Genomic DNA, 22170 nt, shown 5'->3' with positions numbered 1-22170 from the left:
TTTAAATTCCTAGCCATTAATCTAGGATTTTTCTTAATTGGATATTCCAGTGATTTTACCCATTTGTAATTGATTGAAGTGATTACTTTTTCTAAAGGACAATTTTTTTCTAATTATGTTTAGCTCACAGAACAGGATATGATGAAATTGTTTTGACTCCAAGTACAGAGAGCTACACTTTCCAAGTTCATACTGTGTGTAGAGACCTGAGCTAGCTGTCTTTATTCATTAACCCAGCTCTCTGATTTAGCATGTTCATTTTCTGCATTTTGTTGATTTTCATGACTCAGTTTTTATTTTGTGTGACAAGCACTGTGCCTAAATCAGTTTTTGTTTTCTCTAGCCCACCATTTAAGACCAACTCAAGTTCACTTCAATGGGCAAACTTTTTCTGAGTGTACTAAAGAATTTACATAATTTGTAGCCTGATTTTTGGTTAGGTTAGTTGGCTAGAACTTGCTTCAAACCCTAAATGGTCCAAAAATATGCAAAACATCTTTTTACAAGGTGTCACAAGGCTCTGAAAATCAAGCACAATTAAGAGCTCACTGTCTCCGTCTTTCAAGGATCCTTTACTAGGTACTTCATGAGTAGGTTGTGGGGGATAGGAACCTTGCTAATGTTTTAGATATACAAGCTATAACCTTTAAAACCCTTTGGAGGAAATGGAGCAGTTCAAACCCATCTTCCTTATAAAAGGTAACTCTAATAACATGTTCCTGTGAATACGCCAGTGTATGAAAGTCTGCTTATTAGAATCACAGAATCATAGATCTGTAGGAAATCTTGGTGATCATGTAGAACAAGGCTCCCAGTTTTTTATGACACAGAGTGAAAAATGGTGATATGTTAGAGCTCTGGCTGTACCACTACCCTGGATGTAAATCTGTTCATATCTCCTGACAATCTCTGATAAAGAGTCCAGGAGTTCCCAACCTTGGTATGTAAGGTGATTCCATTTTAATCTCTGAAGGTTAAATGGACCCCCAATATCTATGAATTGGATAGAAGACATGCTCGAATGATTTTTTTCAGCTTCACAGATATTGGGGTCACCTCACTAATCATGTCACTTGTGGTCATTTGAAGAGGAGAAAACTAAAACTTGGCAAATGTGTCACATTTATTGGAATTGGGGGGTGCTCCCCTAGTTCATGCTGTTTGAAAATTGTTTTTTTGCTTCTTTTTTTTTAAATATTTTATTTATTTATTTTTCGAGAGAGGGGAAGGGAAGGAGAAAGAGTGGGAGAGAAACATCAATGTATGGTTGCCTCTCATGCATCCCCTGCTGGGAACTGGCCTGCAACCCAGGCATGTGCCCTGACTGGGAATCGAACCTGGATACTCTGGTTCGCAGGCCCACGCTCAATCCACTGAGCTATGCCAGCCAGGGCCTGTTTGAAAATTTTTTAAACCATGCCATCTCTTCATCTTTTATGTATGTGCGTGTTTTATTTACGTAGTTACTTTGGCTGTATGAGCATTACCTTTTCTTAACTATTTTACTTATTAAGCCATACACTCAAGAACATGACTAGGGATTAAGGGACATCAGAGTGATGAATCCAGGCAGAACTGCTGTATCTGGGGGAACATGGAACCAGACATGACAGCAGGTTCAAAATTCTGTTTCTTGACGCACAACTGGGACATATGTTCCAAGGGAGAACCAATGAGCGACATGCAGTTAGTCAAGGTCTGTATGGAACCCATGTCCTGGTGAGGACGGGCGACCCCAAGTCCACCTGTCAAGTAGTCAGATTAGGTATTGAAGAGCTTTAATAACCCATTATTAGGAGTATAGACTCAGGGAGCCCACCATTTAAAAGAAGAAGCCATTCCTGAGATCACTGAGGTATGCAGCAAAAGGAAGGAATCACATTTCTGGGAGTGAGCTGCCATGGTGAAGCAGGACGAGAGGCAAGGCTGATTTTAAAAGACCACCACAATAGTTCGTGCATTGAATTCAGGAGTGCAGTTGGCAAGGTATTCAGACCTGTTTAAATATTTCAAGGTGCGTATATTTACTTTGTAGGTTTATTTTTCTCTCTTGGTCTGAAGCGGGTAAATACCGGAGGAAGCAGCAAGAAGAAAGAGGTCGCCGTGGCTAATCCACCAGTGTTGGTAGTGGAGAGGTAGCAAGGTGTGTTAAAAATATCAGGCAGCCTTAAAATTTTGAAGGTTTTTATTTTAGTTTATATGGTCTTATTCTTGTGAATTGTCCCATTTTACCTCTTTAAAATTTACAGTAAGAAATGGCAATGTAACAGAATTAATAGAAATACAATATGAAGCAAATCCTTCTTCTTTAAAACCATTTTCTTATCAAATGCAACATATTATCATATTGCTAGTTACCAACTGTTGAGCTCCTTAAGCAACTTTTTTTTTCTGTTAATTTTTAGGACTGTGTGACTTAGTAGACTAAGTTTAAGAAAAAGGGAACTTTTGATTTAGACTCTACCTGTTTCAGATTTGGGTTTTTCTTGTTGCATGAAGTCATCTCAACTACCCTTTTTTCTGATATCACCACTGTGTTTTAGACTCAGCAAGTTTGACCTACTAAGTTATTATTGTTTTTGGAAAATCTTTCATGATAATAGCAAAATTACATGTATCTAAAAATGTGTGTATATATGTGTACATGTATATAAAATAATAGTTTATGTGTAATATATGTATGTGTATACAGAATGATGATTTATGTGTGACATAGCCATATCACCACAATGTGTACTTATGCATGGGAGCAGCAGGATGAAAACCCTTCCTTAGTAAAACAAGGTGTAAGAGCTGCCACGATTTATTGATGAGTATTTATACTCATCAATAAATGAGCAGTGTGCCACATGTGATCTCCCATTTAATTATAACAATGCCTTGAAGAAGGTGGTGTTACTATCTCTGTTTTACAGATGATGAAATTGAAAGTCAAGGCCACATTGCTAATAAATAACAGAGCTAGGATTTAAATGCTCATCAATCCAACTCCAAAGTTTATGTCTTGCACTACAGCTAAGCCCTGCTGCCCATCAACATTGTGATTTGGTCAGACCAAAAGCCAGCTACTGTGTTTCTGTGCTCATAGGAGAGACATAGCCTTGGTTTTGACTTCCAGATCTGTTTTGTTTCTTCAAATGGTACAATATCTTCAAAGTTAGGGAAAGAATCTATAGTAAAAAAAAAAAAGGTATGAGAGCTCTTGTAATATTTTAACAAGAGTCATAATTTAACAAGCATGTTGATAAACCACCAGTTTATTTGGTGACCCTAAAACTATAATTTTGAAAATAAAATAAAATTACATTTTTAAGCACTTTTCCACCACATTTGTGTTCATGTTTTGTTATCAGATGATTGGAATTGGTGTAGAAGAGGCTTTGGATTAAATATCTTATTGCAGTGGGTATCTTAAAATAGAGGAATTTCCAGTCATTTTTATAAGAAGCTACTTTTGATTTTCTTTTGATGTTAGGAAGATTGGAGTGATATGTGATGATGAATTATGATGTTAAAGTCCCTTAATAATTGGAGGTGGGAGTGCCAGATGGGCTTTCAGCCGTGTCCTTTTGTCGTATCTCTGTCCGAGTGTCCAAGAATAGGGCAGGTGCCACCTGAAGTCAGAAAAATCCGACTTCACTATCGACTCGTCAGAAACCTCCTTCTTGAGAAATAGGACTAGTGCTTTCTTCCCTTTCCATTAAGAAAAGGGAAAGATAAATGAAATCATTTTAGACCAGGTTTGTCAATTAGTAGTGTTGATTAATAGTAGTACTGCATCTGTTCCTGCCTCTGTTTTGAAAATTAGGTTGTGTTCTTAAAATATTGAGAGGTATTTTTATGAATCTTCTGTTTTTAAATTAAATCGAATCTGTTTTTCCTCACTGATATTAATACAAGATCAATACTAGTGGAATCTATTTCCTAGAATACATACCAGTCAAGGCCCAGTGGAAATGTTTATCTGAGAAACTTTTTTCTAAGAAAAACAGAGTATCTTTCTCCTTGTCATTATTTAATGTAAAAATGTCCATTTTTTAATGAGATAAATATTTTTCAACCAATTTTGACTCTTTAATCGTACTGGATTGTCATTACACAGTTCTAAGTCCTTTCTACTGCTTGTAGCTTCTGGTTTAATAATTAGTGGGTCAGAGGTCAGCTGGGTGTAGGGCAGTCTCTGCAGCCTTGGTAAGAGTGCTCAGAGTAGGTGCTGGCAGAAGGAAGAGGGTGAGTTTTTTATTTAAAATATATATATATACAGCCCTGGCTGGTGTAGCTCAGTGGATTGAGCTCGGGCCTGTGAACCACAGGATTGCAGTTCAATTCCCGGTCAGGGCACATGCCTGGGTTGCGGGCCAGTTCCCAGCGGGGGACTCACGAGAGGCAAGCATACATTGATGTTTCTCTCCTTCCCTTCCTCTCTAAAGTTAAACAAATAAAATCTTTTAAAAAAATTAAATTAAAAAATATATACACACACATACAGGGGTAGGCAAAAGTAGGTTTATAGTTGAGAATATGTGAAAGTTGTTCTTGTATTATTATTTATTGTATTTTCCATAAGAACAAATTAATGAGTCATATTTTGTAATACAGAGTATGGCAGATGTAACACCTACTTTACTGTGATTGCTAGAGTAGTAATATGGGTATAATAATTTATAGTTTTAATTTGAACATTTCACCTAAAATGTCAATGGTGTGCTTGAGTGTGATATTGTTATGTTGCAGAATTACATCCTGATGATTTGTAATAAAAGATTTTGTAATAAAAGGGGGCATTATTTGTGCTGTATAATATAATATACAGATATTATATTAAAAGCTATTCATATAGTACTTTGAAGTGCTGATATGATTGAAACTCTTGATTCCTTTTTCTGGTGGAACCTCAGTTTATCTCTGAAGTGGTTGTTTAAATGTTTCTGTGAGTATGCAGGCACAAATGATCTGACTTGGGTGGGGAAAAATAAAATGGATTGTGTTTAAATGTGGATTGAAGCATACATGGTAATGAAATTGATACAAAGGTATCAAGATGGGTAGCCCTTTAATTATGTTAAGAATCATAATATAAAGTGATTTCTACTTAGAATTCAGTTCAGATCTACAATTTAAATTTTCTGTGAAGCTGGGGCATTGTCATGTGTTGACCATATGACATTCATTTGGTATTATCACTATAATTTCATATTAGAAACTACAAGACAGTGATTTAGTAAGAATTTGGATCTTATTTCTGAATTCATCACAGAAATCCTCTCCCTACCAAGGAAATGAGCATGTTTACTTATGCCCTATTGAGTAAATCAGTAACGAGGCAGAATACGGAATTGTTATTTCAAAGGTTTTTTTTTTTTTTTTTTTTTTGATGTAGACATGTATTCAGGGCACTTCTGTATGATAACATTTTTATTCATGATGTAACCTGAGTTATACAAATCTAACAAAAATGTCTTATTTTTCAAATAAGATTTAAGATGCCCCACATGTGCTTTCTTTATATATATAAACATAAAATTTACCACTTTAACAGTTTTAAAGCATACAGATCAGTGACATTAAGTTCAGTGTTGTGCAACCATCATTGCTATCTAGTTCTAGAAATTTTCCGTCACCCCAAATGAAAGCCCTATACCTGTTGTCTTGGGAAGGAAGAGTTTACTTGTTTACTTGAACCAAACCGATGACAGGCTGGGGAGCAAGATCTCAAATTACACCCCCACACACGTCTTCTGAAGGACTTCTGATCACATTCGCTGCAGGTATATGCAGTGCATCAGAGGGAGTGTTCAGGTAGCACAGAGACACTTTTTTCCTGAGCTCGCGATAACCGTCAATCGGTTAGCTTGTTGGGCTTCTTAAAGTCATATTTTATCTTGCTTTTAGTCTTTCATGCTTTTAGTCTTGCTTTTAGTCCTTCAGTTTTTAAGGAATTGCTTTATAGAAAACACAGATTGCTCATTGTGAGTTCTTGAAGTTGAAATATATCTTAGAATATAAATATTTCCATTTTCTTTTTAGTAAGTTTTTATTTTTATATTCACCAGCAGTTAACGCCTTCCTTCTCCTCAAAGGTAACCATTGTCTTTACTTCTAGAACTAGAGTTTCAATGGACCCGACTTTAAACTTTATATAAAATGGAATCACAACATTTTATATCTTGTGTGTCTGGCTTCTGTTACTACATATTAGTTTTGAATTATTCATCTACATTGCTTTGTGGAGCTATAATTTGTTTTCATTGCTGAACAGTATCAGTTGCATGAATATACTGCAGTTTATTCAGACTACTGTTAATGAGTATTAAAGTCATATCTGGTTTTTGGCTACTTTCAACAGTGAAACCATAAACATTCTTGTAGCTGTATTCTATTGCACGTGTGCAGGAGTTTATCCACATGTGAGTGGAATTGATGAGTCATAAGGAATACATTTCTTTGACTTCATAAATCATGCCAAGTTATTTTCCAAAGTGGTTGTACCAATTTACATTTTCACCAACAGTGTATGAAAGTTGAAGTTATTCTGCATCATTACTGACTCATAGTATTGAGAAACTTTTTCTTGAGGATCTTTTTAATTTTAGTATTTCAGTGGGTATTAATGGTATCTCATTGTATGAATGTACTTTAACTTTGAGGTATAATTAAGAACAATAAACTGCACCGATTTAAAGGATACATTTTATTGAGTTTTGACAGGTGCATATACCTGAGTAACCATCCCCACAATCCAGATTTAGGACATTTCCATTACCTCCAAAGTTTTCTTTTGCCAGTTGCAGGACTTTCACCTGCAGCTCCAACCAGCTACCAATCTACCTCCAGGTATAAATTAGTTTACATTGTTGAAAAGAATTTCATATAAATGAGATCACATTTTATGTATTCTTTTGTTCTAGCTTCTTTGACACAGCATGGTGGTTTTGAGATATATCCATATTGTTGTGTATATCAGTAACTAATTCTTATTGCTTAATAGAGTCTCATTATATAAATATAATACAATTTGTTTATCTGTTTCACCAACTGATAGACATATGTGTTGTCCTAGTTTGGGGCTACTATGAATAAAGCTGGTATGAACTTCTGTGTACAGTTTTTTGTGTGTGTGTGGTTATATGTTTTTTAGTCTTCTTGGGTAAATAAATACCTTGGAGTAGAATGCCTAGGTAATAGGGCAGGTATATGTTTAACCTTATGAGAAACTGCCCAAGTTTTCCTAAGTGGATTTATCAGTTTAAATTTATATTCCACCAGCAGTATGTAAGTGTTCCAGTTGCTTCACATCCTTATCAACACTTGGTATTGTCATTCTCTTTCATTTGAGCATTCTAGTGAGTGCGTAGAGGTTGTATGTTTATTTTCCTGATGACTAATTGTATTGAGCATTTTTTCATGTGCTTGCTTGCTATTCATTTGTCTGTGAAGTCTCTTTACATTTGACTTTGTCAAACCAAATCTTTTTTCTTTTTTTTATTGATTATGCCATTACATTTGCTCTCTTCCCCCCTCCATTCCCCTCCACCCTGCATGCCCCTCCCCCACCATTTCCCCCTTTAGTTCATGAACATGTGTCTCAAATTCTTTAGATTCTGTATTTCCCCTACTAATCTTACCCTCCCCCCTATCTATTTTCTATCTACTGTCTATGCTACTTATTTTCTGTACCTTCTCCCCCCCTTCTCCTCCTCCCACTCCCCTGTTGCTAACCCTCCATGAGATCTTCATTTCTATGGTTCTGCTCCTGATCTAGCTGTCCTCTTAGTTTGCTTTTGTTTTAGGTGTGGTTGTTAGTAACTGTGAGTTTGCTGTCCTTTCACTGTTCATCTTTTTTATCTTCTTTTTCTTAGATAAGTCCCTTTAACATTTCATATAATAAGGGCTTGGTGCTGATGAACTCCTTGAATTTGGTCTTATCTGAGAAGCACTTTATCTGTCCTTCCATTCTAAATGAAAACTTTGCTGGGTAGAGCAATCTTGGTTGTAGGTCTTTGGTTTTCATGACTTGGAATACCTCTTTCCAGCCCCTTCTTGCCTGTAAGGTCTCTTTTGAGAAATCCACTGACAGTCTGATGGGAACTCCTTTGTAGGTGACTGTTCCCTTAGCTCTTGCTGCTTCTAGGATTCTCTCCTTCATTTTAATCTTGGCTAATGTAATGATGATGTGCCTTGGTATGTTCCTTCTTGGGTCCAACTTCTTTGGGACTCTGAGCTTCCTGGATTTCCTGGAAGTCTATTTCCTTTGCCAGTTTGGGGAAATTTTCCTTTATTATTTGTTCAAATAAGTTTTCCACTGGTGGCTGTGCCTTTCCCCCTTCTGGTACCCCTATAATTCGGATGTTGGAACGTTTAAAGATGTCCTGGAGGTTCCTAAGCTTTTCCTCATTTTTCTGAATTCTTATTTCTTCATTCTTTTCTGTTTGATCATTTTTTCCTTCCTTGTGGTCCACTCCCTTGATTTGAGTCCCAATTTTCTTTCCATTACTATTGGTTTCCTTTGTATTACCATTCATTTCAATTAGTTTAGCTTCCATATGTTTCTCTAATTTGTGACTAAAATCAACCAGTTCTGTAAGGATCCTGATAACCAGTGTTTTGAACTGTGCATCTGAAAGACTGGCTATTTCTTCATCGCTTAGATCTATGGGTTCTGGGGCTCTGAGTTGTCCTAGAGCCATTTTTGGTCTATTCGTGCCGTATTTGGAGCGAAGCCTTAGTTGTTTACCAGGACAGGGCGACCCAGGTCGCTGGTTTGTGACGCTATATGTGGGGGCGTGGCCAGAGAGGGAGCAATGGCAGTCCTCTCCGCTAGCCCAGCCCGTCCAGTCACACTACTCGCCCTGGGCTTGTTTATCCCATCGGAATTGTGCGAGCCTGCTGCCCCGCGCAGGCTTCCCTTCTCACTGGTTTCTCCGCACGCAGATGCGCGCGACCGACCGAGATAGCCCCCCACGCCTCTTCCCTGTGCACTCCGGTAGCCAGCCCGCGATCAGCGCCGAGCACCACCTGTTCGGGGATTTTTTCTTGCCAACCTGCTCTGCTGCTGGTTTCGCTTCTCTTACCGATTTAGCTGAGTGTTTAGTTGTCTTTGGACTCTGTATTTTCGATTTTCCGTGTGGCTTGGTTGTGATTGTTGTGAAAAATAGTTGTTCTTAGATTTGGTTGTGCACAGAGGCAAGGTGGTTGGTTCCTCCACCTACGTCTCCATCTTGGCGGAAGTCCAAATCTTTTTTCTATTATAAAAAAATTGTTTTTTTTCATTGAGTTGTAGGAGCCCTTAATATATTCCAGATACAATCCTTATTATGTATGTGTATTACAAGTATTTTTTGCATACTGTGGCTTGCTCTTTAATTTCCTAATGATATCTGTCAAAGATGAGACATTTTTACTTTTGATAGCATCCAATTCATTAGCTTTTTATTCTTACGGTCGATGTTATTTGTGTCCCAGCTAACAAATCTTTATCAGGCTTATTGTTTCTTTAAATATGTTTCAGCTCTATTCTGTCTTTCCTCCTTAGATCCTAATTACATATGTTAGACCTTTCATGGAATCTGTCATGACTCTTTCTTCCTTCCCTTCCTTTTATTTTTTTGTAATATTGCATCCTTTTGAATCTCTTGTATCATTTTGGGTCTTGTCTTCTAACCTGTCTTTCAGTTCACTGATTCTCTTTTCAGCTATGTCTAAAATGCTGTTAAGCCTATCTACTGAGTTTTTAATTGCTATCATTTTTGTATTTCCAGAACTTTCATTTGTTTAATTTATGTAGTTTCTGTTGATAGTAACCCTTTTCCCCTAGCAATCACCACACTGTTGATGTCATGTTTTAATTTCAGTGATGTTTTTCTATTTTGTTTTCTACCTTTTGCATATGTTTATATGTATATTAGAAAAATCGGATATTATCCTTATTTGATAAACAGTATTTTCTTTATCTTCCTGAGAATATTATATTTTCCTATTAAGGTTTTTTCATTGTCTCTAATTTTTTTAAGTTGCCTTTTTCTGTTTATTTTGGTCTCTTCCATGTGAGATGATCTCCTTAGCTGTCTGCTGATTCTTGGTTGGCTGGTCTTATTTAAGAGCAAAATGAGAAGCAATTGAAAGCTGAGTGCACGAGCAGGGAGGGATGGTTGACTGGGAGTTTTACTGTGTCCATTGTCATTATCTTTGGGTCTTTCCTCTTGAGTAGGTCACATTCTTCGCAGAAGATGTAGTCTCCTCTCCAGAGAACTGCCACGGTCTAGAAACTGATGTGGGAACAATAGTAGTTGGTGTATGTCATGATCTTAATCCCTATCTTTATTCAGTGAAGTAATTGTCGCTCATGACTCCCAATCAGAAGATCCCCTTTTTACCATCTGGAAGAAGAGGCCTCTATAGTTTTTTACAGGAATTAGGGAGGGACATTCACCTGACTTCATGGAGTGGGGATGGTGTTTAAGGATCTACCTCTTTTTCAAACAGATTTCAATCAATCTTCCTTTATTTGCTCCTCCTACTTCCAAATTTCTTTGTGTTGTTTATTCCTCAAACTTTTGCTAATTGTGGAGGATCAGTTTGCCCTGTTGCCGGGTTAGGATTCAGCATTTTTTGCCGGGGCGGTCTGCTAAGTCCTGTAGCACTCTTCTGTTTGCCTTTCATCTTCCAGATCATTGCTGTTCCCTACACTCTCACTGTCTCCATTCCAGTAGATTGTGCGCTTTTAACAAATCTCTGTACTGATGGTTTAGAAGATTAGAAAAAGTTCTTCCCTGCATTTGATCTTCTCTCTCTACCCAGAAGTCCAACTACATTTGTTCACTTTTAAGATATCATTCTTGCATTTGTCTCATTTTGATTTTTATTATAGTTAAATTATTTTTATTTACTACATCAAACAAATTACCAAAACCAAAGTGTACTGTTCCTTTTATCTGTGAGGTTAGAAATCCTTTCTTGTACTATAACAACCCTAATGGAAATCTGTCAGTTCACTATTTATTTTACAAAGTAATTATACAGAAGAATATGAAGAGAAAATATGTGAAAAAATATTTACAGTAGGGTACATATTCTTTTTTGGCATTTAATAGGATCCACACCCAGAAGGCCTGCTTTCTTCATTGCACTCCCCAGCCACATGTCCTCAGCTCTTTAAGGACTACTGACGTACGATCTGGATGATGTGTGCGGAGTTTAAGGATATGTAACAGAAGAGTGGTAGATAGAAGAAAAGGCAGATAAAGTCCATTATCTGTTAGATTCATGAGGTATTTAATAATTGTTTGTGACATCTCATGAACTGAGGCTTTTTAAAATTTGTTTGGTTATTTTAGCTTCTACTTTTATATCATATTGTACAAATTAGTGGTGGTATATAACTCATCACACTGCCGTTCTCTGGAAATTTACTTGAAATTTCCCTCACACCAAAGGTTTGTCATTAGATCTTGCTGTTAGACAGCCTTCACCAAATTATTCTTAGGAATCTGTGGTACTTTTTTCCTTCATTCTCTTTCACTGTGTCTGCTTCTATCTCTTTCTCCCCCCTTTTTCTTTCTCCTCCCCCCTTTCCCTCTCCTTGTCTTCCTTCCTAATACTATATCATGGTATCTTAATAAAGATATTGGCAAGATTTAAACTGGAGAGGATTGAAGGTCCAAGTCCTCCGCCTTTCTCCTATCCCCAGCATCTTACTACATTTTGTTTTGGGGTATGTGGTTAGTTCTGTCTTGATCATTTGCCTTTATGTGTTGCATGCCTGTTAACCAGCATTCATAGCTAGAAACTGACCCAATACAGATGCTGTTCTATACTTCTATTCACAACAAAGTTTTTCAAATTTCTCCTTCCTTAAACATTTAGACTAAAACTAAAACTGAAAGTTTGGAAGGGGCAAGGCTTGAGGAAAGCCCCTTTTGTTTATTGTGCTTCAAGAAGTAATTTAATATATCTTTTGAATTATACACAGAGAGTCAGTATTATAAAAACAACAGTTAACATTTCTTTGTTAGACTATCTCATTCAAACACTTAATTATACAAGAAATAGCATTCTCCCTGTTTTACAGATAGGAATCAAGCACCAAAAAAGCACCTACCAGTAATTCCACCAAATCACTTGCTGCTAAGTAGGAAGAGAACTTGAACTTAGTTCTTTCTATCTTGAAATCTGATGTTTTTCTTAGGGTACTTTATGACCTCGTTGCCATCCTGGTTTTGACTACTGATGCAAGCCCTGGAGAGGGAAGGGGGTGGCAGGCACATTAAACCTGAAGAGATCAGAGGTGTTTATTGTTTATGTGGGAAGATTTTGTTAGAAGTTTTCAGTGCATGGCTTTGATAAATTTAGAAAGACTCGAATACAAATAGCTTGACATATAACCTACTTTTCAAATTATAATAAAATTCATTAACTTGGAGAAAAATTTTCTTTTATAAATGAGATTGGGGTTCATGGGGTGTGTGTGTACATTTTACAGCTTATAAAGCATTCTATTACCTCAACACCTCTAAAGTTAGCTATTGTATTTGCGGGAAATGAGGTTTACATTCAAAGAAATACACAACTGTTCTGTTTAAATTGATTAAAGTTTTAATATGTTTTTCCAGCTTGCCCCTCTAAAAGATGATACTGTTTTACAACAGTGTAGGGCAACCTCATACCCTTGTGCAACTAGGAATTATAATATTCTTTCATACTTTCTAACCAACATGCAGAAATTGTCTTGTTTTAATTTGCTCTAATTTTATTTGCAAGGGAGGGTTCACATCTTTTCATATGTTTAATAGCATTAGAGTTTCTTTTTATTTGGTTATTTGAGTTTTTAAAATTGGTTAGTAAGGACTCTTTGGACATAATGGTTACTCGTCTTTTATATATTTAATTTCTCCCAACCTGTCATTTACCTTTGTCTGTGGTCATTCCACAAACTTATATTTCTAATTTTTATGGAACTTTTCATCTAGGAACAAATTTCTCGGCATTTAAAGAGTTCTTTGTTTAGGTCTTTCAATTGTATTGAAAGTAGTAAACTGAGATTTTAATGGAAGGACCATGTATAATTATCTGAAAGTGTTCCCTCAGAAACCATCCAGTTTATCCAAAGAGGAACCCTGTGATCCCTTGTCCAGAGAGGTACAAAGTTGGCTGCCTGAGTGCCCAAGCAGCGTAGGGTAGGCAGTTGCAGGTCTCTTTTCAGACTGTAAACTCTCACTGAACCCTCCCGTTTTCCTTGTAGGGCTTCACTCCATCTGTTCTCCTGTCATGGGCTCCTGAATGCAGATACCACCAGTTCATTTCCCAGAGTAAAATTGTCTGCTCTTGCTTGGTGTCAAGGAAGGGGAGCTGGGGGTCAGTCCATTCCTTATACAAGCGTTCCACCCCTCCCTCTTCCTTTAGCCTCATGTTTCACCCTCCAATGTCGAATGCCTCGTCCTCAGCTTTGCAGGGTTTGGAGGAGCAAGTGTCCCCATTTGCTGATGCTTAGGGATCAGCTTCCTGGGCTCTGCTGCTTTCCATTCCTGCATCTTCTTTCTGTCCTTGTATATTGAGATTTGGGGTGAGGAATTATTTTCTTGTTTCATTGTTAGATAGAGTTTCTGTTTTCTGTTTCTTATTCTTCATCTTATTTAGAGATGATTTTCCTGGTCAGGGTGCAGAAAGGTCTTTTTTTTGCCATCTGGAAGCTAGGAGTCTGATGATTTTATAATACCAAGTTCCTTTAGTATATTTAAAAAGTAATATCTAAAAATTAATTTAAAACTTGAATAAATAAGTCCTTACCCCTAAGGATATATTCAGGATAAATCAAGTTGAACACACAGGCTACTTCCAGTCTTGTAATTTTCCTGGGGTAACTTGGAATAATTTTTAAATAATTCTCCTTCTAGAGTTCTTGAATTATATATTGAAGAGACCTTTTTCAACAATTAATAGATTCTCAGCAATTAACAATTAATTTGTCTCCTTGGTATTTCAAAACAAAATTTACTTTTAAAAGCTGTTTTTCTTAGTAGTAATTTTGAAGTGAACTTGTATTTATGATTATTGAAATCAAATCAGTTGATACATTGAAGTCTCTTGAATCTGCAAGTTCACTTTACTAGTATTTTACTGAAGATGCTAGTTTTCGAAACTCAGATTCTAGGAGGAATATATTTGCCCCCTCTCAGCCACACCCAGCTGTTAACAGTTTTTGTTGAGATGTCTTTGCTTCCCTGAGGTTATTAACTCTAGAGTTACATGAAGTTTAGTCGCCAAGTTTGCCCCTCATTAGTATATGACACTAACAGACAAACTGAGCCATGCATGTCTTTATGTCTATCCTGTTCTTTATGTCAGAACTTTTCATTCATTGTAGCTGTTCTGTTTTTGCTCATTCCCCACCCCACCTCCACTCCAACTCCACCTTCCCATCTCCAGAGTTTCCTCATGATTATTTCCAGTCACATCCTTCAGAGCTAGGCAAGCATCAGCACCTAGAATATCAGATAGCACAATGGAAATTTTCCTTGTTAAAACTTACAACCTAGAAATAGTAATTCTCCTGTTACTGGGTCAGTAGAACTGTACAACTTAATTTGGACTGCAAATCCATTCTGTCTTTGGTGATTTGTCTTTGTGTTTCCCCTTTTAGCCTGTCAAAACCATTCAACCTTTTTAATACTACCTAAAGGATTTCATTGCCAAGAGTAGTAGGAAAAAGCTGCAGCGAGGTCTTGTGTCTCTCTTCATTTTCTTTTTCTCAGCATTGTAGGGAAAAATAATGTAGAGGTTGTTATGCATAGCTGACAGAAATTTTATTCACCAAAAGACACTGAGACCATTAGTCACTATTTCATGGGTCTGATATCAGAGACTGTGGGGAAAAGAGGAGTGGGGGTGAGGCAAGGGGAGGGTGGAGGTGAGATCTAGGGGAAGAGTCTTTACCTCAGCTAAGTGGTGGAGTCCAGCTGGGTAGTAGGAGTATATTCTCCCTTCCTTTCTTACCTTCTTCTTTCTGCCACCACACCTGACACCAGACCTGACACAGGTGAAGAACAGGCCCTTTTGAGGCAAATGTTCAAGCTTGTAGCAGACTGGAGAGTGGGGGGGAGGAGGAGAAAAAGGAAATCTCAGGCAGTTATGCTGGCCGAGAAGAAGGGAGAAGAGTTTCTATTGTTACTTCCCTTGTTATAAAGCCTATTTCCCAACTGGCTATTTGTGTGCAAGAAAAATACATAAATGTGTATATGTATGCAGTGTATGTGTAGGAAGAACAGGGAGCGGCAGGTAATATATACCTCTAGCTGCTCCAACAATTATTGTCATTTCCCTATTGGTAAAAGTCTGTCTTTGTTATTGTACTGTCTTTGTTATTATTAATGAGACCAAGAGATGTGTAGGATTTAAAAGACTTTGGAGTTTTAAGGGCATTAATAGTAATTTAGAAACCCACTGCAACGTCACTGCTAATCACCAAGTTTTCTTTGTGTCTTCATTATCACTTGAAGCTGCCTACTCTTCTCCGTCCCCAGCAGCACTGCTGTAATATACTATTTCTTGCTTGAATTACTTCTTTAGTTGACTACGTGTGTTCATTTCCCTTATTATGTACCTTCCTCCTCTAATTCACACGCAAACAGGGTGAGCATCCTGAAGACAAATATGGATATGCCATTCCATTGCTTAAAATCCTTCTGTAGCACCACATCACCGTAAGTGTAAAATCTAAACCCCTTAGCACAGGGGCAGTAGTTCCATGATCTGTGGCCTGTGCCCTGCTTTGTACCCCCCCCAGCCACATGCCCTCAGCTCTTTGGAGACCATTGACTTACAGTCGCCAGAACTTTCCTGACCCCCTCTGGTTTTTGCACCGTAGAGTTTTCTTTCTTAGGAACATCCTTTCCCCATTATTTACCCCGTTAATTCTAAGTAATTTTAGAGATCGGATTAGGTGTCTCTTCCCCTACAAGACTGAGCTGAGGACGACTTACATGTTCCCTCTAAGTATATCCCTGTCATGGCCACCACTGTTATGTAGTTTTATTATTTTTATCAATATTGTTATTATTAACTTTTATTATCACTTTATTCCCTTTAGTCTCTCCTATTGATAGATAATGGATTCCCTATGGGCAGAGACTCTGTGTTCTCAGTAAAGATCTCAACACATAGGTGGTGCCCCCAAAATAATGAAGTGTAGAGCCCTTCTATGTGATAGTTGAGAAACCAAGGTGCAGAGAGATAAACCACCTTGCAGGTAATCACACAGTATTTAGAGGCAGGGCTTGCCTCTTAGTCTAGTGTTTGTTTCCCTCTCTCAGGAATTATAGACTCGGGTGTCTATAAGGGCCAGATAAGTAACATATATGAGAAAAGTGGACTTTCTCAATAATATTCTGTCATTTTTCTGGAACATATGCCTTTTTTACACTATATTTTCTATGTTGAAGAAATATTTTGGTATGAGAAATATTTTATTTTCCTCTTAAGTCACCTCATGAAAAAAAAATAGTGATAAAGAGCCCTGGCTGGTGTGGCTCAGTGGATTGAGCACCAGCCTGTGAACCAAAGGGTTGCTGGTTTGATTCCTAATCAGGGCATATGCTTGTGTTGCAGGCCAGGTCCCCAGTAGGGGGTGCATGAGAAGCAACCACACATTGATGTTTCTCTCCCTTCCCTGTCTGAAATAAATAAATACAATATTTTTTAAAGTACAGTAAAAAAAAATTATTGACTTTAAATCTAAAAAACAAAACAAAACAAAAAACCCCAATAGTGTGGAGGTGATAGTTATATTGTGACTTGATGAATTATAGATTAGTATTTTTCTTCTTCGTGGTGCTATGGGACTTTGTAGATAGATAAATGTGGCATTTCTCATGTTATAGTTTCAGTCTTTGGATTCATGCTCTAGCTTAGCACTCAAAATCTGCTGATCTTTCCAGTTTTGTTTCTAGCGGTTGAACCCCTTACTCACATTTATGTACACATATACATACCCTAAGCTCCAACTTGACTAAAACTGTGGTTCCCCAACATACCATTTTTAATCCCTCTCTTTCTCCCTCTCTTCTTCCTTCCTGCCACCTGTGCTTGAATCAGCCTCGGTCTCTGGCCTCCATCGCCCACTCTCATTGTTCGGTGCTGGATGAACTCTCACCTCAGACCTCTAAGTTGGAAGGCATAGACTTGCCATGGGGTGTGTGTGGGGGTATCCAGAGTACACAAGCACTTTACAAGCATATTATTCGAGTGTCCCAATTTGAACTTGCTTAGTTTAAAGCACAGTCCAAGATTAAATTGTGTGGTTCTTGAATTTTCAGGAGGTGATATACTCCTGGAAATGCCTTTGGTATCAAATTTGATTAAACTTGATAATTTTAATGACATTTGACTTTTTTGAGGGGGAGGAATTAAATTGCTTACCCTGGGGAATGAAGCTTTCCTGTTGACTACAGAATAGATGATTTATAAATTTAAAATTATGTTGGTGACCTAAAAGGGAGAACTTCTTTTTCCTCAGAAGAAGCAGGTTTAGGGCATTGCTGGCATGTGGTAAAAATGGAATAATTGAGCAACACCGACTTCTTTGGGATTCAGCCCACCAGCCCCTGCTGTGTGATTAGGTCCTGGCGGGCTTGAGCAGGGAGCCCGCAGAGGATCAGGAAGGAAAAACCCTTTAGCACATCTCAGGTACTGAAGAGATTTGATTTAATTTTACGCGTTACAAATGGTAATCCGGTTTCCCTTGGCAACCTCCAGTTTGGCCCGAATTTATAACTGGAGGATGACAGTAAACATTGCATACTTGGTGGCCTCACCTGGAAGTGGCTGTAGAGAACAGAGTTTGCCTCAAAAGAGGGGAGAAACAGGTTACTGAAAAAGAACACAGGGGACAGATAAGATGCTTCTCTGTAGCTCAGAGACTCAAGAGGATTTCATTGATGAGGGAGGTTCCAGAACTACCTATAGTAGAGTAGTGTGGGGTCTGAGAAAAAGAGCTCAAATCTTGTCAATCTTTTAAGGGATAATAATTTTATTATTTGTGAATTGCAGGTAAGGTTTTAATTTAAAAACAACAATAGTTATATCATTTATTAAGTATATGCCAGGAGTCTTACTCAGTTCCTCACATACACAGTTTCTTTAAATCCTTACGATATTCCTGCACGGGGAGTATTACTATCCTGTTATAGGTGGGGAAACCCGTATTTATTGATTTTTTAAAGTATAGAGGCTGAAGGAAGGTGGGCAGCATTGACTACAAGGTTTCAGCTTTAGGATAATTGCTCTTTTTTTTTTAATGATCTCTAAGTACTGCAAATCTTAATAGATTATTATAAAACAGTATACTAACTGAAGCTTGATAATGATAAATTTTAGCCATTCAGAAAATTTTAAATTGTAATTAACTTTGTCTAGTTCTCTCATTTTTACACATTAGGAATTGAATGGGGAAATTTAGGAAATACCAAAGCCAGGTCTTCTGAGTGCTAGTAGTTTGTACATTATACCATGCCCATAGACTTTCTTTTAAAAAAATATATTTTATTGATTATGCTATTACAGTTGTCCCAATTTTTCCCCTTGTGTCCCCCTGTGCCCAGTGCCCTGCTTCCTTCCAGCAGTCTCCTTCCTTAGTTCATGTCCATGGGTTGTTAATATAAGTTCTTTGGCTTCTTCATTTCCTATACTGTTCTTGACATCTCCCTGTCTATTTTGTACCTACCAGTTATGCTTCTTATCCCTGCACCTTTTCCCTCATTCTCTCCCTTTCCTCTTCAAGCTGATAACCCTCCAAATGATCTCCATACCTATAATTCTGTTCCTGTTCTGGTTGCTTAGTTTGTTTTTTAAGATTCAGTTGATAGTTGTGAATTTGTTGCCTTTTTAATGGTCATAGTTTTGATCTTCTTTTTCTTAAATATATCCCTTTAACATTTCATGTAGTAATGGCTTGGAGAGCCATTGTACGGAAAATACTAAATGAACTTTTTGGCCACCCCAGTAGATAGACAGACAGAGAGATGTAACTAGGTTTTGAGATGGATGTGAGTAATAATGACTGGCCAGTGATAGAGACAATATGTGGTATTTTATGGACTTACACATGTATTCTTCTGTCACCTGCACAGAATGCTGCATACTGAGGCAGAACATGTCATAACCTTTCTTCAAGGTGAAAGCTACGGGAGTCTGATGGCACACTGGGAAATCCTAGTATCACATGCTTACTGTGCAAAGCATTTTTCCTGAACTTTATTTAATCCGCATCATGACTATGATTGTGAATGTTATTTCTTCATTTTAGCAATTTTCTCAGTTGTTTTATTAGTCATTCCCAGAACATTCTCCCTAACATTTTATTATGAGAAATTTCAAAAATATAGTAAAGCTGAAAGAATGGTCCAGTGAACACCCATATTCCCACCTAGATTCTACAGTTGTTACTCTTCTTCTATATTTGCTTTATTATATATCTAGCCATCAGTTTATTACCACCTACCTTAGTTTTTGTTGTATTCCAAAGTGAGGTACAGCCCTGGCTGGTGTGGCTCAGTGGATTGAGTGCCAGACATTAAATGTACCTTTTACTTGTAAACACTTTACATGTGTTATTAATTAGATATAGTTAAAAATGTGTTGTCCCTCTTAAAAGATAAAAACAAAGCTAAGCCTTCAAGTCTGTGTTTTAGGAACATAGTAGGTACTCAGTTACTTTGGGCTTTTCCCTATGAAATAATAAGATATTTTGAGAAAAAATGTAAGCTACTCATGTTAAAAAACACTTGTACCTCATTAATGAGAAATAGAAATCTGTAGGGAGGTGGGGGATACCCCTGTTGAATTCCTAGGCCACAGCAAGTCACTGTTGCAGAGTGACATCTTAACTTCATTTCTGATTGTAAATGAGGCTGAGGTCACTGCCACATTTCGGAACACTAACTTCTCACCCAAAAAGGGGAGTTTGATTAGCAAATTAGTTAAGCACTTTAGTAATGATATTGGAACTTCATTTCAATAAACATTTTTTCCCTTTTCTCTTGTTTCTGGGTGTGACTAAATTGCCTACAGCATGCTGCATGGTTGCTGGTAAAACAGGAAATGGGGTAAGTAATTTAGGTAGGGAATTTTTACCACCATTTAAATATAATCTACCTGATTCTTAAAGTACTTTTACTACTACTATCTACTTTTTTAGAGTGAGTTCACTGGCTACTAGAGAAATTGGCACAAAGAAAATTTTTATAGTACAAATTTAGGTGTCAGCCTTGCTGAATTAGTTTATTTGCATAGCATGTTAGCAGTCTATGAAAAGATTCATTTTTTTGTAGATTTAACATTAATATAAATACATACTTTATATTTGTTGGTCACTTATATAATGTAGTTTGGCAAGTTATTTTAAAAGAGTAAATTTTATACTGATTTTGGAAACTAAGTTTAATAAACAAAGTCTCTAAACAGTCTCACGTGTTCAAGTCAGAGTTTGGTTGCCAACTGAGCTAAGAAAAAAATGCTTAATTGTCCAGAGCTTTTTGGATTTTAAAACTGAAATTTCTCTACCAGTTTGAAGAAAGACCATGTGCCTCCTGGAGGTTCCTGGGTGCACTGGAGAGAAAAAATCAGAGAGAAGCATAGATGTCTGTATTAAAATCTAGTATTTGGTTAAGTGATTTATTTTAAAAGGTGATCACTTAATCACTTTTTTGGGGGTTTTAGTTTGTTTTATATTTCACATCTGCATTTTAAGGGCGGCAATAACCACATGCTTATTCAAGGTTTTGGAGTTTAGTTAGGTTAGTCTCAAGTGCTTGTGATTCTGGCATAATACAATTTGATATTATATTTGAGACATTTTTTAGTGTATAGAACATAGTATTTTCTGTGTGTGTGTGTTTACTGTTATTGTTATTTTTTTAATTTGACATCTAACGGAAAAGAGGTCAGTGCCCCTGACTAAATAGTCAAGTATTTCATGTTTTATTATTATTTAAAAAAATTTTTTATTGCTGTTGAATCACAGTTGTCCTCATTTTTCCCCCCATTGCTCTCCCCTGCCATGCCCATCCCACCTCTCCCACATTTAATCCTCCCTCCTGTTGTCCTTGGTCGTGGGTCCTTTATACATATTCCCTGACTTGACCCTTCCCCTTCTTTCCCCCATTATCCAGCCTCCCCTCTGGTCACTGTTAATACGGTATCTTCTGAATTTTTCATTTTCCATCCACATTGCTTGTGAGTTGCTGTTGTTATTCTTTATTGAAGGGTTTTAAACTAAGCTTTATTAGTTCTTCACAAAGATCTTGTTCAATATTCAATATAGGGATATAGGAACAACAAAAATATAAAAAGAACATTAATCTTTATCTTCAGTGTCCCTAGGTCATTTTACATTCAAAAGATTGTGAAAGAATTACCATTAAATAATTAATTCGAGGAATTCATTAAAAATTGTGTTGGATATTTTCGTTCATCTTTGCTCTAGTTGGTAGTCATGTTGTATCTATAGCAACAGTGATTGCAGTGGACATCCCCATTAGCAGTTACCTGACAAGGGAGGGAAAGGCAGTTACTAAGTACTAAATTGAGACTGAATTTACCTTAATGACTACTAATTCCTCTAAAGGACCATCAGGATATGCTAGGGACCTCTGTGAAAACATTTACCCTAAGTTATACTAGAAAAGTTACCAGCCACATTCAACTTGCAGGATCGAAAATCTGGCACTTTAAGTATTGTATTTTTTCCTTATATATAAGGTTAAGGTTTCCAAGATGTGTTAACCCTTTCCCCTAGTTCTTTAAACCAGAAGGAAAAAAATACATATAGTTTAAGGGTTTTTCGTTTAATTTAATTTAATTTATTTTAAACTGGACTGAGAAACTCTAAATATACTTCAAAGACTATGAAGGATTAAAAATACCAGTTTTCTGCACTGGCCAGCTGGCTCATTTGGTTGGAGCCTTGTCCCATACACCAAAAGGTTGTGTGTTTGATCCCCAGTCAGGGCACATACCTTAGGTTGCGTGTTTGATCCCCAGTTGGGACGTGTACAGCAGGCAACCGATTGATCCATGTTTCTCTCTCATTTCTCTCCTTCTCTCTTTCTCTCCCTCTCCTCCCAACGCCGCCTGCCGAGTTTCTCTCTCTTTAAAAAAAAAATCAGTAAAACTATCCTTGGA

At 37.2% G+C, this 22170-nt stretch overlaps 1 protein-coding gene across 11 annotated transcripts in view; it reads left to right on the top strand.

Annotated features, from left to right (window-relative positions):
* Positions 1-22170, top strand: part of PUS10 (pseudouridine synthase 10) — a 65047-nt gene that overhangs the window by 16243 nt on the left and 26634 nt on the right. For all 11 annotated transcript variants that reach the window (XM_037163769.2, XM_037163791.2, XM_053666882.1 and 8 more), the window contains one exon: positions 20059-20093. In XM_037163769.2, coding sequence (XP_037019664.2) covers positions 20059-20093 — 35 coding nt within the window. The remainder of the gene's footprint in view (positions 1-20058; positions 20094-22170) is intronic.

This window comes from Artibeus jamaicensis, unplaced genomic scaffold (genome assembly GCF_021234435.1).
Source record: "Artibeus jamaicensis isolate MK-2021 breed Jamaican fruit bat unplaced genomic scaffold, CSHL_Jam_final contig_465, whole genome shotgun sequence".
NCBI classification, from domain to species: domain Eukaryota; kingdom Metazoa; phylum Chordata; class Mammalia; order Chiroptera; family Phyllostomidae; genus Artibeus; species Artibeus jamaicensis.
Note: the sequence above shows the minus strand (reverse complement) of the source record. Positions and strands in the feature narration are given on the sequence as shown.